At 38.8% G+C, this 17,065-nt stretch overlaps 3 protein-coding genes across 9 annotated transcripts in view; 2 read left to right on the forward strand and 1 right to left on the reverse strand.

The window, feature by feature from the left end:
- Positions 1-9,986, forward strand: pcnx4 (pecanex 4). 4 transcript variants are annotated; one of them, XM_026223791.1, is made up of 11 exons: positions 1-131; positions 1,372-2,165; positions 3,232-3,414; positions 3,589-4,097; positions 4,673-4,773; positions 4,889-5,008; positions 5,101-5,461; positions 6,757-6,860; positions 6,965-8,112; positions 8,216-8,402; positions 8,990-9,986. In XM_026223791.1, exons 2-11 carry the CDS (start codon positions 1,462-1,464, stop codon positions 9,239-9,241), a joined length of 3,669 nt encoding a protein of 1,222 aa, XP_026079576.1. In that variant the 5' UTR covers positions 1-131; positions 1,372-1,461; the 3' UTR covers positions 9,242-9,986. The 4 variants fall into 4 exon arrangements, with proteins under 4 accessions (XP_026079576.1, XP_026079579.1, XP_026079577.1 ...); XM_026223794.1 differs by having other exon boundaries at positions 9,023-9,986; XM_026223792.1 differs by lacking the exon at positions 1-131 and adding an exon at positions 199-319 and having other exon boundaries at positions 8,990-9,241.
- On the reverse strand, positions 9,965-15,412 carry dhrs7 (dehydrogenase/reductase (SDR family) member 7). Of its 2 annotated transcripts, XM_026223799.1 has the most exons (8): positions 15,118-15,412; positions 13,520-13,567; positions 12,491-12,643; positions 12,162-12,268; positions 11,361-11,600; positions 11,121-11,243; positions 10,349-10,564; positions 9,965-10,256 (listed from the first exon to the last, which is right to left on the reverse strand). In XM_026223799.1, exons 1-8 carry the CDS (start codon positions 15,137-15,139, stop codon positions 10,209-10,211), a joined length of 957 nt encoding a protein of 318 aa, XP_026079584.1. In that variant the 5' UTR covers positions 15,140-15,412; the 3' UTR covers positions 9,965-10,208. The 2 variants fall into 2 exon arrangements, with proteins under 2 accessions (XP_026079584.1, XP_026079583.1); XM_026223798.1 differs by lacking the exon at positions 15,118-15,412 and having other exon boundaries at positions 13,520-13,838.
- The window catches only part of ppm1aa (protein phosphatase, Mg2+/Mn2+ dependent, 1Aa), a 17,271-nt gene continuing 14,881 nt past the window's right edge, over positions 14,676-17,065 (forward strand). For all 3 annotated transcript variants that reach the window (XM_026223795.1, XM_026223796.1, XM_026223797.1), the window contains exon 1: positions 14,676-15,011. The gene's annotated coding sequence lies outside the window, so the exon portion shown is untranslated. The remainder of the gene's footprint in view (positions 15,012-17,065) is intronic.

Below are 17,065 nucleotides of genomic sequence, written 5' to 3' on the forward strand. Positions count from 1 at the left end.
GCGCCGCCCTTCAGGCCGTTTTGCCCAACTGCAGTATCAGCAGAAGCGATGATGGATGGCGGGTTCGTTTTATCCCCACACAAACCTTATACTCACCCTTCTAACACCTCTCCAGCCTTTCTCGTTTAAAGGTATGTGTTGTTAAAATCAGAAAAGTCTGTTTCTATTTATTTTCTTGCCATATTAAAAAAATGACTTCACACCCGAACAGGAGCAGCTAACGCTAGCCGCGCTAACCAGTTTATAGCCACTTTCACGCGTCTGTCCTTTGTCTGCTGTGTTTGGAAGAAACCAAGACGATGTTATAATGTCATAAGATGTAAGAGCTGTGTGTTTGGTTATTGTAATGGTCTGTACACTGGTTGTCACGTTAATGTTTGTCTCTTGTTGTCATAGCTGCAATGTTAGCATGTGAACAGATCACAGGATACACATAAACAAGACTGCATTAAAAAGTAAACCTGAGGATTATAGGCATAAATCAAAGGATGAGAGCACGTAATTCACAGGATAACCCCGTGAAGTCACTGGTTTGATGCTGATTGACTCCGCAACAATCAGCCTGTGTTTATTATGCTGTGTTTATTTTGGCTATAATCATCTGCTTATTTTGTTCGGGTAACATCAACAAACAGGTAAACTGGGAATCAGATGTAAAAATACACAGATGCTCTTAGGTTATATTCTGTGGTTATTATTATTATTATTTTACCACGTGAATATGGTTAAAAATAATTAAATTAAACAATTTAAACTTTTAATCTGATATCTGTCAGGGTACTTCCCCAGTTGATTTATTACAAGATTATTTTTGTATTTAACTGAAATCGTGTATAGAGGACTAAGCCCGAAAAAAAAAAAAAAGATATATATATATATATATATATATATATATATATATATATATATATATATGCAAATTATTAATTCTATAATTAAATATATACAAACTTTCATACATTTCCAAATCTGATATCTTGAACCCAGATTTATAAATTCTTGTTTTATGTTGTGGACATATTAGAGTTAGCCTAAAGGTTTTACAGATGGGATTTTGGATATCTCTCTCTCTCTCTTTTTTTTTTTTCACTCCATAACTCAGAAAATATGGTCAGCAGCCAGATTTTCCTTTTAGTATTACATGAAACAGTTGAATGGTAATATGAGCAAACACCTCTGTAAGAAACTTAAGAATACAGATATAGGAATTCTGAAATATTTATAGTAAATAAATATATTTAGTATTGTGTATGTATACACTTCTGTTAGCATTTTATATTGGATATTTGCTATAAAACAAAATCCCAAATGAAGATTATTTTATACATATTTATACATATTCTAAATTGTAATATTGTTTGTGTGTTCCAGTGAATCAGTGTCAGTGGGGCATGTGTGTGTGTTCCGGAGCAGCTGGGAGGAGATGACCGAGTCTGTCCCTTCCGTGCTGCATTCATCATCATGGGGCCTGATGTGCCCCTGCTCAATGATTACAAGCAGGAGTTTGTCTGGAAGCGTTTCCCACAGACTCTCTTGGGGGGGCCTAGGCTGAAACTCGGCTACTGTGCCCCGCCGTATGTCTATGTGCATCAGCTGGTGTTATTTCTGACACCATGGCTGTTGGGAGGCATCGGGACCCTCCTGTACCAGCTGAGGGTGCTGGATGAAGCCTTTGCAGGTGTTGTTTCCGGTGTGCTCATGCTGGGTGTTGGTGCCACCCTCCAGGGACTGGCACGGTGTATGGCACACAGGACCGGAGTGGTAGAAAGGCTGCCTGCTGCCAATAACATCCTTGCAGATGAGGAGGAGGTGGAGTTTACTCACTGTGTGGCTCCTGAGACGGTACATTTTGTGGTGCCTGGGAAGAAGTTTATGGGTAATGTAGTTTTGCACACGTTTCTTGCTGGAGCACTATGTGGGTTGTCCACATGGTACCTACTGCCAGACAGACTGAGCGGCCTGTATGGGCACACGGGTGCAGGACTGGGAGCTGTCGTGCCCTTGTTTGCCCTGAGCTGGATGACTGTCTGTATTGGGGAGTATTCGCTCATCGTCAACACGGCTACAGAAACAGCCACATTTCAACCGCAGGACACATATGAGATCACGCCGCTCACCAGACCACTCTACATACTCACCTTCATTACCGTGGACCTGGCTCTAAGGTACAAATCCCACAATTCACCACTACTCCCTAACAGCATATAGGTCGATGACAAAGAAGTCTGTCCATGATAAACATAGGGAAACAACCATTTGAAAAAAAATCTATTTTAATTTATTTGAAGTCTAAGAAATCTATTCTTTGTTATTCATGTTTTTTTTTTTTTTTTTTTTAATGTTTTTGAAGGTAGTCTGTTCACAATTTTCAAGATACAGTTACATTAAATAACATTTAAAAATAGCAGCTCTTGTAAACATAAAGTAAAAAGTGATAGCATATATTCCTGGAATATATATATATATATATATATATATATATATATATATATATATATATATATATATATATATATAAAATTTAATATAGATATTTCATTTCGATATATTTGTAACATTATACATTTCTTTAATGTTACTTGTAATCAATTTATTGCTTCCTTAATGAATTTTAAATACTGAATATTAAATGTATTTTAGAAAATTTAACTAACCTCATGCTTGTAATTGTATATCAAACCTTTATTTTCCAGAGATCTAGCCTAATTTCCCAAACTACATAAGACTTATTTTCAAGATTTGTTCTTTTCATAAGGTTTTCCTTTGATGACAATCTTTATGTCTCTCAGGAAATGTTAAGATCAGTATTTATTCTGAAATTCAAAATGCTCAAAAATGCTCAGACATAGAAGAGGTGTACTTAATTCATTGTATGTGTGAATTATATTTGTATTGTTTCTTTAAATAAATTAATAGATTCCAGACAAAAAGTTGAGCATCTCAGTGGTTCATATGCTGATTGTTATGAGCCTTAACTTGAAACCTGGCATTGAGTATTGCAAATATCAATGGCTCTTAGAGAAATTACCTGTGATGTTCCTCAGTAAGTCGCTTTGGATAAAAGCATCTGCTAAATAAATGTAAATGCTGAGATTTATTTGAGTGTTTTCTTTGAGACCGTTGTTATATAACCTAAACCTATAAGGATTGTATGAGTATGAATGTCAAGAGTCATTGCTGAGCCTGACATATTCTTCTCCTGGATCTCAGTCTCTCTCTCTTTCCTCTCAGGTTTTCAGGTTCTGGTGTGGTAGAATTGCAAGTAGCAGCTCAGGTGCTTCACATATTGTTTGTGGCTCTGCCGGTGCTTTGGGCTCTGGGAATGCTCTCGCCGCTGGATGCTCTTCTGCTCTGGGCCATGGAACAGACCTTAGTGCATGGCCTGGGTGGGTCAGCCATGTCCACCAACATCAGGTGAGCAATACATCTGATGTCATACTGTATAACCAGACTAATTAAGGTTTGTCTACATTGCAATCCTTTATGGTGAAGGCTTGTACTCTTTAATCAGACTTCTATTGTGTAATAGTCAAGTGTACGATCCCTTTAACTGTTAACTACTTCTGCTTTTCTTTTACTTTTTTTCAGGCTCTTGGTGATGTTTCTGTCATCTGTGTGTGTTGCCACCTGTACCTTCTTCATTCCCTCCTCATTGGGTGTGGTTCTGTTCACTGTTGCAATGGGTTATCTCCTCAGCCAGGACCTGACCCAACTGCTGGTGCTGGTGAAGGGCACATCTCCGACCTTAGGTCTGGGCTGGTGGGGACTTCCTCTTTCCCTGATGCTCATTATAGGAGCTTTGACTGAGGCTGGACTCCTTCATCAGCTTTACTTCATCAACTCGGGGAATCTAACGTCTGTAGAGCACTGGGAGTCTTCTATTGTACCCCCAAGCCCACAGGAGGTGGTCGGCTGGATCCTTCTAGCTCTGTTTCTTCTCACTCGTCTGCTGAGAGAGCTTCAGGGGGCATGCGTGCTGGGGGGTGCCATGGTAAACCCACTGTACCCCAAACGGGTCATGACCGCCCAGGCTTTCAGGCAGAAGACCAGAGGTCTGCGTGTCGCAGGGATCATCCGGAGGATCCTATTGAACCTCGGTGAGGAGATGCTTACACTGTACCATTCAAAAAAAAAAATCCTTAGTCTTTCTATTTATCTGTATAGTCTGTTACAGGGAGATGCTGACTTGGCGTGGATAACACGTATGGATGCATGATATATCAATGCTACATTGGTTATTTGTTTTATTATCAGTTTTTTTAAATGTATCGCTATTTGTCAGTATTGGGAATTTTACAATAAATATTTATGCACCTAAAAATGTAAGTGTCTTTTTTTTTTCATTTAACATTCACTGAATCTTAAATGTTACATAATGATTAAAAATAAAATATTACTCAGTAATATAATACCATTGTTTAGCAATTCTTCAGCAAGTCTTAAAAGGAATAACATACTGTACATTGAAATATTTTGTAAAATTTTGTAGCAATTTGAATTATGGATTTTAGTTTTTATTGCTTTTTCATAATATAATTTTTTTTTGTGTATATACATATATATTTCATTAGTTTATCAGTACTGATGAGAACTTTTATATTGATGCATCTCTGCCAATGCATAATTCTGTTATGTGTGCATTTAATGTGAATTTTCATATTTGACTTCACAGTGAGTCCGTTGGCGATGATTGCATTTTTGTCTGTGGATGAATCTCTAGAGAAAGTGCACACGGCCTCTCTCGCCATTGGCTTTACACGAGCATTCAGGATGGTATGAAAGTATATTGTTACACATTTTTGAAGCATTATGAGGACATGAACAGCACACTTTCACCATAATATCACCTTGATCTTTGGCCGCTGACTCTTTGGCCTTTTTACGGCAGGTGTGGCAGAGCTCTGAGGCTGCTTTGCTGCAGATGGTGTTGGTGGTGATCATCAGACTTGCAGGGGGGCACAGAGTCGCACACTGGAATGACTTGGGCACTACAGTGCAGCTGATACTGGTGAGCCAAACCTAACTTATGCATTTACTGTAATAAAATTGCCGGGATATTTGTATAATAACACTTTTCTTATCTATCCCCATTTCTGGCAGGTCTCTCTGGTTGTGAATCGTGTATCTCAGTTTGTATGTAAGCTGAGTTTTGCTCTTACTGTGTTGATCACATCCTGGACAGAGAGTAAACAGCGTCGTCAGTCGGCGGGAACTCTGCTAGCACTCAATGCTGCTCTGTTCCCAGTTTTGCTAGGTGTTGTGGCTCTCTCTGCCCTTCTATCTGCCCCTCTCCTTCCTCTCTTCACACTACCTGTGTTCCTGGTGGGATTCCCCAGGCCGCTGCGCTCGTGGCCGGGCACCCCAGGCACCGCCTGCCCTTGCCCAGATTCTGTATATTACCAGCAGCTCTGCAAAAGACTTGCATCTGCTATCAGACCTGCATTTGCTAATGGTGCATTTGGTGAGTGAGACCAACTGAGAAACATCTTTACAATATAGCATAGTCTCAGCTCAGAATCAAATTATTTTTAATGTTCCTCTAGCTCAAACAGTAGAGCATAGCGCTAACAATGCCAAAGCATATGGGTATGTTAAGTCACTTTGGAAAAAAAGATGCATTAAAATGGCCCAAAGTTACAGTTTACGTTACTTCCACCCAAATATTTTATTATGTTCTTTTCTATTCATCAAATAATCCTAAAAAAATTATCATGGTTTCCAGCTAAAACCATATCGTTTTAATATGTATTTTGGATAATGTGGCCATATGTGTCTGTACGGTGTATGTGGGTGCATAAATTTCTCATATAGCATTGTTCAAGTGACCATGAGCTATGGAAAGGCGCTATAAATAAAACTTTTTCTTCTTATTCTTCCCAGCATTAAGCAGCACAACTGTTTTTAAGATTGCTAATAAAAAATTATGTTATTTGAGCTCGAAATCAGCATATAAGAATGATTTCTGAAGGATCATGTGACACTGAAGACTGGAGTAGTGACTGATGAAAATTCAACTTTGCCATCACAAGACAAAAAAGCATTTTAAAGTATATTACAATACAGAAATGAACCATTTAAATTGTCACAAAATTTCACAATACTACTGAAAATTGGGGATTTCTTAGAAATAGATTTACAAAAAAAAACGTAACAACCCTAAACTTAAACAGTAGTGTAAATATAAATACTTGCTAAGACAAGCTGCCAAACTAAGATAAATTATATAAAATTTATTGTATAGACATTACAGAAAGTGGATTAAGAAGCCAATGGCCTTTGCTGTAATGTACAGGTTAAAGAACATTATTAAAGCTGCAATCCATAATTTTTGGCGCTCTAGCGCCAAACAACAGAACTGCGTGCATCTTGTGGAAGAACATTGTAGCCGGAGCTAGTTCTCTATGTTTTTGTCTATGACGTATTATGCAGGTACTGGGCTACTCCATAATGGTTACACAAGTACCAGTCTGAAATAGTCCAAATATTTTATATTTTAACTTATTATAGGTGTACCGTATTGATTCAGGATAAGGCAAAAACACAGTTTGGAAAATGGGTTCAAGATGTACTCGCTTATTATATTAATTTTGTAAAATTTTTACACAAAAAATGTTACAGACTGCAACTATAAATAATAATTTGTAAAAAAAAAAAAAAAAAAATTGCAATTACTTTGTTACATTATATCTAATATCCACGCGGCACTTCAAACTGAAGGTTGTATAACCTTTTTTTTTTTTTTTTACCTGGCTGCAGGTCCCTGTACTCCAGGGTCTCATTACCTTGGCCGCTTCCAGGGTCGTCTTCTTTGGATCTCTGTTCTAGAAAGGGGCTACGGCTATTGCACTATTAACATTAAGGTATATTTGCTTTCTTGCCTTTGCATTTTTGAGTCTACAGAACAGCAGTTTTATGATTCTTCTTTGTGTGTTATTTTCTCATTACCTGTCATGTTTCACCACAGGGTTTGGAACTACAGGAGACATCATGCCACACGGTGGAGGCTCGGCGTGTGGATGAGGTTTTTGAAGGAGCATTTGATCACGTAGAACGGCCTGGCCAGTGTTTCCGACTATTGAACCCTCACTGGGGTAACGTTCTGACACCCTGTTCTTTGTTGCCCGTCAGGGTTTACTCTGACGCCCAGAACGTTCTAACAGGAATCATTGACTCCCCTGATCACCTGCGTCAGCTCAACTCTGACTTCCTTAAAACATTTGTCTGGATTTTATTGCGTCACTGTGTACAGGAATTGACACGTGGTGCTCAGCGTACAAAAGGTCATTCACTACAGACCTCTGGACGCAAGTCGCAAAGCTCTCAGCTTGCTGTGCCCTCAGAGCCAGGTCCGGCTGTGGTCAAAGTTGACATGGACTCTCATATTCGTCCTGAGTCCTCCTCATCCTCTCGCTTGAGGGGGCAAGACAGCTCCAGCCTCTCATCCTTTGCAGATTGGTCTGACGAGGATGATCTATTTGGTCCAGTCCCCGTACGGGGGCCAATAAGAATGATGGTACGGACAGAAGAAGGACAGACTGAGTTAGGGTTGGGAGTGTCTCTTCCAGGTTCTGTAGAAATCCACAGCCTGTACGAGAGCATGGCTCTGTCTTCTCTCCCCACCCTTAGACCTCTGGGTCTGGGTTTGGGGCTTGGCCTGCCCATTGTAGATAAAGGGAAAGATAACGTCCCTTCCCTTACTTCGACTACTGTCCCGAGCAACCCCCAGCCTCTCCACTTCACAAGCCCTCACTCAGAGCTCTTCTCTCTGCCTGCAGAGTGGCAGACTGCCCAGTTGGCTTCCTCCAAACTCCAGGTTCTGCGACCCTGCTTCCCAGAGGCTTGGTTCTGCTTTTGTTTGTCCCAGCTGGTGGTGGAAAGTTTCGGGGAGGGAGACATTGAGCAGGTGACATTGGGTTTGCAGGAGGACCGTGACTTGCGGGAGCTTTATACCCAGGTGGTGCTGTCATGCTGTGTGGCACTGGGGGCAGATGCTCAGGTGTTCAGCCCCAATCTGCTGTTCAGGCTGTACTGTGGGGACGGCCCCTGGACCGAGGGACTCGAGTGGCTCAGAGCCAATAAAGAGCTGCATCAGCTCACACTCAGGGCCTTTAGGTAACAGACAAGCAAGATTCACCACAAGTTTTCCTTCAAAAATGGCCTGGATTTTCTTGTTTATTTAATATGTGACAGGTGTTGTATTATTCTGTGTGTGCAGGTACAGTGTAAAACTCTTGGTAGACCAGGCATCTCTTGGACCAGTAGAGAGTCTGGATGAGCTCTACACAACTTTGCAGGATTACCATGACAATTGGTTCATTGGTCTGGTAACAGACCGCACTTGGCAAGACAGTGTTGCACAAGAGAAGCCCTTCCTGTTCTCTCTCGGACACGATCTCACCATGGTAAACATCACATTTACTGGAACGTAACCAACCACTGCTACCGAACACTGTCTCATATCTAGTTGTAAAACAATAAAATCATCTCTTCTGAGTAATTCTATTATAAATTAAATTAAGGAAATCTTAAAATGAATACCTATATGTATATATATATATATATATATGTATGTGTGTATTCACATTAAGCATTTGAAAAATTATATATATATATATATATATATATATATATATATATATATATATATATATATATATATATATATATATATAATTTTTCAAATGCTTAATGTGAATTTCAGCATCTTAACCACAAATGCATGAGATATATATATATATATATATATATATATATATATATATATATATATATATATATGTATATATATTTTTTTATTATTCATATAAAATTTATAGAATTTTAATGTTGTCTGTTACATGAAAATTACTATAAGCTTGTCAGGAATTTAAATAGGTCTATCCCTAAACTCAGGCATTCTTATTTCCTTTGAGTTTATAAATGTAATTTAACATAAAAAAGAGCCAAATTATCACTTACAGTTTCATAATATTTTCTGTGTTTTTCATAGGGGACATATACAAGCCGTGTGTTGTCCCTGCAGGAGAATCTAGTCCAGGTGGGAGCTTTGAATGAGGAGGGTGTGAGAGGCCAGTGGGCCAACCTGTCATGGGAGCTACTATATGCCACTAATGACGACGAGGAGCGCTACAGCATTCAGGCACATCCTGTGATGCTGAGGAACCTAACTGTTCAAGCAGCTGATCCACCCCTGGGATACCCCATCTATTCATCCCCACCCATCCATTTACGCTGCTTATGATAATAAGTGTTTATGGGTGTTTTCCCCACACCCCTTCAGAGATCATGACACACAGGGATGCTACCAGCACGTGAATTTCACATAAGTTTTTGCATTTCAATTCGTCTTCATTCAGGGTACGGTAAACTATTTTAATAAAAAGTGAATAAAAAGTGAAAAGTGAATCATTTAAAATCGTTACTGTTTTAGTGACATTTGAAAGAAGTGCATGAATTTATGAATGTTAAAATCCTCTTCACACAATAATACTGTAAACTCTTTGAGACACAGAGCCCAGTTTAAATTTGTTCTCTGTAAAGTGTGCCATTTTCTCAGTAATGAACCCTTGGGTGTCCTTGACGGAATCTCACCTCACACTGCTACCATTTCACATTTTAATTTTATTATATTTTTGTATTTTTCCACTTTCTTGTTAAGCATCCGTCAAGAGCCCTAAAAAAGAGAAACAGGAAAACCGTTGTTCTTTTTTTTTAAGTACCTGTTTTTCAGATCTCAAGTATGTGCCTTGGTTACTTTATTCAGTGGTTATGAATAAAACTTTTTTTTTTTGTTCATGTGACCACCTGGTGTTATAAGTATGAAGGTAAATTGGCTATGGCACCTTTGTTCATCCTATTTGAGCTCAGTCTTTATACCGTTGTGTAATTGTATGTATAGAAGTAATACAAATGTTTTGTATAAATACTTAACTGTCTTTTTTGTTCACACAAACTTAAAATGTTAGAATATTAAATCCTATTTATTATAACAGATGTACAACATTTGAACACAAAACACACAAAGAAAACAAATCAACTGCCCATGCATTTTTCTTTAAAGAATGTACTATTTGACTTCTTGCTATTGATACAGCAAGCAAAATATAAGTTGTTTTTATATTTATTTAATAACAGTGAAATGTCTGTGTGACATTCCTTGGTCCTTCTGGTAAGGAATTCATAAATAAGTGTTTCCTGAAATTAGATTTTCAATTTGTCTTGACCTTAGGCTTGCTGAAATATGCAGAGTCTGCATCCTAAAAAAAAAAGAAGATGATTCAGAAAATATATTACTGCTATTGTAGCTTAAATAAACCAGTTCAGGGATCTGTTTACACCCACTACTCACCAGTCCAGCTTTGAAGTTCTGCACACGTTTTTTACCCAGAATGTTTGTCAAGTACCAGGCCAGAGTCGGCGTGTACTGCCACAAATAGCAGAAAAGTAGAAAGGGCTGCTCGGCGATCCACATCTCTTTCACACGGTTGGCCAGACCTACCAGAGTGAGGTGAACACAGCGCTCTGTGGACATCTTATGTGTCTGATCACCAGCTGTGGCCACAGGCTAAAGAGAAATTAAAACATTTAGCTAAGCAAATGCAAAGGTATTTGACTACTATAACATTCATGTGTGTATCTGTCTCTTTCCTGCTCAAACAACCGCGAGTGTTTGGGGTGTGGCTACTGTGACAGACTGATCAAGAGGGTGTTGAACTGACTTGTTATATGGGCAAATAAATCACGTTCGGTTACAGAAGTGCAAGCCAATATTTGTGTAAGACTTGCTAAAGTATGCAGACAACGTGGTTCTTTTACACAATGGAGGAATTTGATGGAATGGTAAGATTTGAATCTAGACGCCAAACGTTTTCGTTTTTCCTTCTCAAAATTGTTATAAAGTTAAGTTTTTCTACACGTTTTAGCTTTTTACGGTCAACCCACAGATAAAATAGTAAGGTTTTGTTATAATGATAAAATAATATTAAACCTGTGTTAAGGTGGTTCTGCAAAGGATTGCATTTGAAAATATGATTTTTTTTGTAATTCTGCTAGGTGACACTAATAGTGCAGAAATGGCAAACTTCACATTTAAACATAAAAAAAAACAACTGGTGAAATACCTTGTCAAGCTCCTCTGTGAATGCATTCTGAACAATGCTTGATATTACAGGTCCGGGACAAATGGTACTGATGGTGATGTTCGGATAATCAGTGAGTTCTGTCCTCAGAGAGTTAAAGAAACCCTGGAGAAACACAACAAACCAGTAGCTTTTTATTATTATCTTTTACGACTATTTTTAACAGACAATGCTGCATACGTGTTGGCAGATTCTCAGAGAATTCTCTCAATTTGCTCTCACCTGCACCGCATGCTTGCTCGCAGCATAACCTGTTGCCAGGGGCACCCCTACAAAGCCTGAGACGCTGCTGACGGTGGCTATGATACCACTACCACGGCGGATCATGTGGGGCAGCACCTGCTTAGTGACAGATACGGTGCCAAGGTAGTTGAGCTCCATAAGTGCCTGGTACACATCCACATCAGCCTCTGTGCACAGCGAACGCTGGGTCCGGCCTCCGTTGTTTATCAACACATCTATCTGAAAATGCAGACACACAGGTGTGTTTTCTACAAACTTGTCTCTGCAAATTTTTAAAGTTTGCATGTTTTATTGTCATGTGAAGTATGATCTTGGGCTTACTGGTGCATTTTATGTTGAATAATTCACCCAAAAATGAAAAATGAGGAAGCCTAACAAACATACAGCTTTTTGCTATACAAGACATTAATTGACACACTTGAGTTGTGTGGATTATTGTGATGTTTTTATCAGCTGTTTGGATGGAATGCATTCACTGCAGAGGATTCATTGGTGAGCAAGTGATGTAATGCTAAATTTCTCCAAATCTGAAGAAACTCATCTATATCTTGGATGGCCTGAGGGTGAGTACATTTTCAGCTAATGTTCATTTTTGGGTGAACTTTTCCTTTAACCAGTGCATGAGTGCATACGTTCATTCTTTGGTGTTAATACTTGGAAATTCAATCAAAATCAGCATTCAGAAAATTACACTTTCTGGTGTTAGCAATGTTTCTGAAATAGAAGAAACAATAACAGAAACACTCTGAAGATTGGACACGAAATCCAGATGGCATTTACATCACCAAAGTGCTTCAGGGCTGCGGCAGTTTTTTCTTGATGTGATCCACGGTCCAACAAATCAAGTGGAAGGACTAGAATATCCTCATCTTTTAGAGAGAAGCGCTCTAACAGAAGGAGAGAAAGAGTGTATTTTGTGTCAGTAGGTCATGGTGTGGATACTTTTAGTACATAACTGTCTAGTATTGATGGCAAAGATACTTGAGTATACACATTCAGGGTCACTCTGCAGCTCTGAGAGAAGAGACTTGAATTACAGTCTACTTAATTGACCCCTGAAGGGTTTTATGTTTAATCCTGTCTCAAATGTTTCTCAGGACTGTTCATACCTAAACATGTGCGCTTTACCCTCTCCAGCTCATTCCCCCTGCGGGCAGACAGCACTAGCCGAGCACCGAGTGCCGCGAGCTGATAGGACAACTCCTCCCCTATGCCACTCGAGGCTCCGGTAATCCACACAACTTTGCCTCTCAACTTTGACTCTATAAAAAGAAAAATGAATGAATTAATTAATAAAGTTCAACACCATCACACTATATATTATTTATTTGATAATTATCAAAAAAAGGTGTATAAAGGTATAGTAATGGAAGTAATGGCCAACAGAGCAGTATGAACTCCAGTATATGGGTCAGTCTAAGAAAAATAAAGTTTTATAGTATATGGTGTGTATATGTATATATATGGCGAAGTGCAATGAGTTTAAATATTATATCGGATAAAAAAATATGTTTAAGAACTAATACATTGTATTACGCAATCTCAAGCTAAATTAATACATTTGAATCCATGCTGGGATATAATTGTTCCTTGTGAAATGGTTAATGGTAAGAGTGCGCTGACAGTTTATATTATATTAAAACTTGACTTGTGTGCAACTACAGCTACATTGTCCTTGTTATGGTGCAAGGTGTTTTTCAGAAGACATTTAACAGCTTATAAAACACTTTTTTTATTAGATTTTTTGTTGGGATAGAATATAGAGTTCAAACATTGCATTATCTTTATGGAAAAGTCTACATGAAAACCCAACATTTGTGAGAATATAAAGACATTGAAATAAAATAATGGCATCAACTGTAATAGGTATTCTATAGTCTCTAAATATAAACATGCAAATTAATGCAGACTTTATAATTTACTATAATGTTCCTGTCGCATACTGCCATGGTGACCTCTACACTACACTGGGCTGTTAGAGCACTTAACAGTCGTAGTTAACGAGAGTGCAAATACCATAACCTTGCAGGAATGTCACACTTTGTTGCATAAATAGCCAGATTTTAGATTGCAAACATATTTCTGTGTATACATGTTTATATACATGTATGTCTATAAGCGATTGTGAACCATATTACCTGGGCTGCTGCCGAACCTTGCCGCCCATAGTAAAGTCAGATCAGCGTCTGCGAAGATGAAGCGTATAAACTGCGTTAGTAAATAAACTGCGCTTCCAGCGAGAATCACACAAAGCCAGCATATATCCAACATTTTTGTATAAACGCCGAGAAACTTTGCAAAAAGTAGCTATTTTACAGAGTAAAGTTGGTGGCTGAATGCGCTGGTAACTCTTGCGCAAGCTGAGCGCTTGACAGATCCGTCAGTGTTACAACATGCTCTAACTGCTGCTTCTGAATCTGAACCACCAACACTGATGTGCTCAGAAAAGCCAACGACCCGGAAATACAGCACCTACAGCACGAGTCAAAGCCTTCCGGGTTAGTCTTCTGTTTCAATGGTACACACTGCTTCACCTTTATTTTTAACATATCTATCTATCTATCTATAGCCAATATTTGTCCACTCGAAGATTACAAAGCTATATTATTTATATTCCATATATTCCGATGGCTTTGTATTCAGATGGATTTGAATAGGCTAAAACAGTAGGTAAATAGACAGATAGATATATAGACAGACAGACAGACAGACAGACAGACAGACAGACAGACAGACAGACAGACAGACAGACAGACAGATAGACAGACAGATAGATAGATAGATAGATAGATAGATAGATAGATAGATAGGTAGATAGATAGATAGATAGATAGATAGATAGATAGATAGATAGATAGATAGATAGATAGATAGATAGATAGATAGATAGATAGATAGAAAGATAGATAGATGGAAACGTGGAACTCTTAGACATTTGTTAAATCAAATGTATTATAAATAATTGCATTAGGCAGCTTTAACTATATAGTTTGACATGTTTTTTTTTTCTCATTTATATTTTCCACCTAACATTGAAATCCATTTAAGTGTGTATAAAAGGGGCTTTTTTGTAGTCATGTTAGATAAAAAAAAAAGTCCAGTGCTTGAGAGTTGAAGGATGCAAGACTGGTGGTGATGGAGGCTTACTGGTAAAAGTACAGAGGGATGATGAATGAACAATGGCTAGGAAAGGATGCGATGGTGATGACAGAATGATGTACAGATGGAGGGGTGATGTTGATGGAGAGATGATGATGATGATGATGATGATGATGGTGATGTCATTCTTTTAAGTGCGCAGCCCTGCTGAATCCACATCCGGGTCCTGCGCTGCTGCTGGTGTGCAGAGATTCGGTCCCGAACGCAGCGGACCAAAATAGCGGTCAAACCCGACAATTTACACGTCCAGGACGCAGCATAAATGGGAATTATGCATCCCTGGTTTAAACAGATAAGGGTGATCCGCTCTTTCACAGACTGAATGCAGAGCAAAATAATCCGCCAGCCTGTCTCTCTCTCACCACCGCCGCGCTCAGTTTATATCTCTCTCTTTCTTTTCGTCCTTCTCTTTTATCTGTTTTTTTTTTTAGCTTCTCCGCAAAAGAACTGACCAGGAATTATTTTTAGTGGGTAAGTTTTTGAGCTTTTGTTATTTACCTATGTGAATGGCAGAGCTAGCCTGTTAGCATGTAAGCTAAGGGAGTAAGCGGGTGTTGTGTGATCTCGGCGGGCTGACCTGTCGCATGTTGCCGTCGCATGGTGCGCTGAGGGCCGCAGGTGTGACAACCGAAGCCAGAGGCTTCATTTGGCCTCTCGTTAGCATTTAGCTTGCTAGATTGTCTGACCTCAAACCATAACCGTGAGTATCTGCCAGGCTCTTAGTTCATTCTCTTTCCTGAATACTTTACTAGCCGTTTTTACTTTGTCTAAAATAAATGTTTCAGTCAAACGACCCAAACGTCAGTATTAGCATAAAGCTAGCGTGGTAACAGGCTCGCGACACGATGACGTAATGCGGAATAGAGACGCGTGAACATGCGGCAGACTTTCAGTTCACTGCTGTTCAGCACTAACAAGGGCAAAGAACATTGATTGCTGATATCTCACTGTAAAGAGTGAATGTACTCTAGCAGTAAACACAATCTGCAGTTGACCTGTCAAATATAAAGGGGTCAAAGCTGAAGTTTTATACATAGCATTGGTTTGTTGTTTAGAGTAGTGATAGATATTGGTATCTGTACTTTATGAAAACATATGAGTAGAACAATTTGTTTTGAAATGTAATATGCAAAATGACAATGCATTATGTAAAATGGCCATTTAATTCTGTATTTACATGTACATTTTCCCATACATCTGTGCAACATTTAGTGCAAAATTAAAATGAAAATTCAATTGTATAATTTACAGCAAGGTGCAGCAAAATGTTTGTAAATATGGTGATTTAAATGTCTTTTTCTTAAATGCATTGACAGTTACACTTAAGACATTTAAATTGCATTTTCATTAAATACCCTGCGATCAGTTTAGACTAGTCAATGTGGAATTGAAAATGCATTCTGAGGCGATCATGTCCCAAACTGTGTGCCCAAAACTTTCAATCATTATATCAAGGTATGGCATTGATTTTTAATAAGTCAATTTGTGGCATGTTATGTGACAGCTGTGTCTAGATTGGACTGGTTAAGTGTCATCTGGGGCAGGGATGAGTTAGCAGCGTTTTCTGTATGGTCACGGCAGGACTCCAAACTGCGACCATTTTTTCTGCCTTTGTGACTTAATTTTGTGTGCGGTTGCACTGGCACGACCACCGCATTGTTCAAGTCATAAGTGCTGCCATTTCTGGAAGAGTAAGTCTGGAGTCCTGGATCACAGGCATCAACCAGAGTGCTAAAAGAGCAAGAGATCTTAAGGCATGCACAATGCTTCGGTGCCACAGGATTTGCGCTCTATTATGGGTTAGAAGAGAGGAAGGCAATAACGTGTGCACCACACCAAACGTATTATACTCAGCGATGCTGTCTACACTGGATGCGATGCGACACAACAACTGTATATTAGGAATACTTCGATCCGATACTCTGTATCTGTAAAGGCTCCAATACTGACATTTTTTGAGGATCGGTATCAGTCAGACGAGACCAATCCAAATCCGATTTTGTGCATATACTATTTTATTATTGTTGAATCAAGGCTATCATTCTGGCATGGCTACTACTGTTTCGTTTGCGACACACACTGTACGCGGTAGACCAATCCAGATCTCTCTACGGAGTCTGGACCAATCACAAAAGACTGCGCCATCTGACCAATCACAGCAGTTAGGGCTCACCGAGGAGGGGTTGTTTGAACTGATTGTTTTAACTGCTTTGCACAAGACGTTTATGAATTTTTTATAAATGAGGACAAATTAAATCTATTTTCTGAGGAAACTAACATGTTTTTTGACCTTGTATGCATGTAAACTTGTTTAAGGAGACTCGTAAAACAATATTAGCAACCTTAAAAATGGCATAATAGGGGCACTTTACAGTCAGAGCTTGTTACTTTTTTTCAAATCCATTTCATTCATATGTGCTGCAATTTAAAAAGAAAAGATCTTTTGCTACTCCCATTTCATTAACTCATGTTATCAATGTTATCAGTAGGCATTGTCAATTTTTCCTGTTCTCCTGTTCTTTAGA

This window comes from Carassius auratus, chromosome 38 (genome assembly GCF_003368295.1).
Source record: "Carassius auratus strain Wakin chromosome 38, ASM336829v1, whole genome shotgun sequence".
NCBI lineage: Eukaryota > Metazoa > Chordata > Actinopteri > Cypriniformes > Cyprinidae > Carassius > Carassius auratus.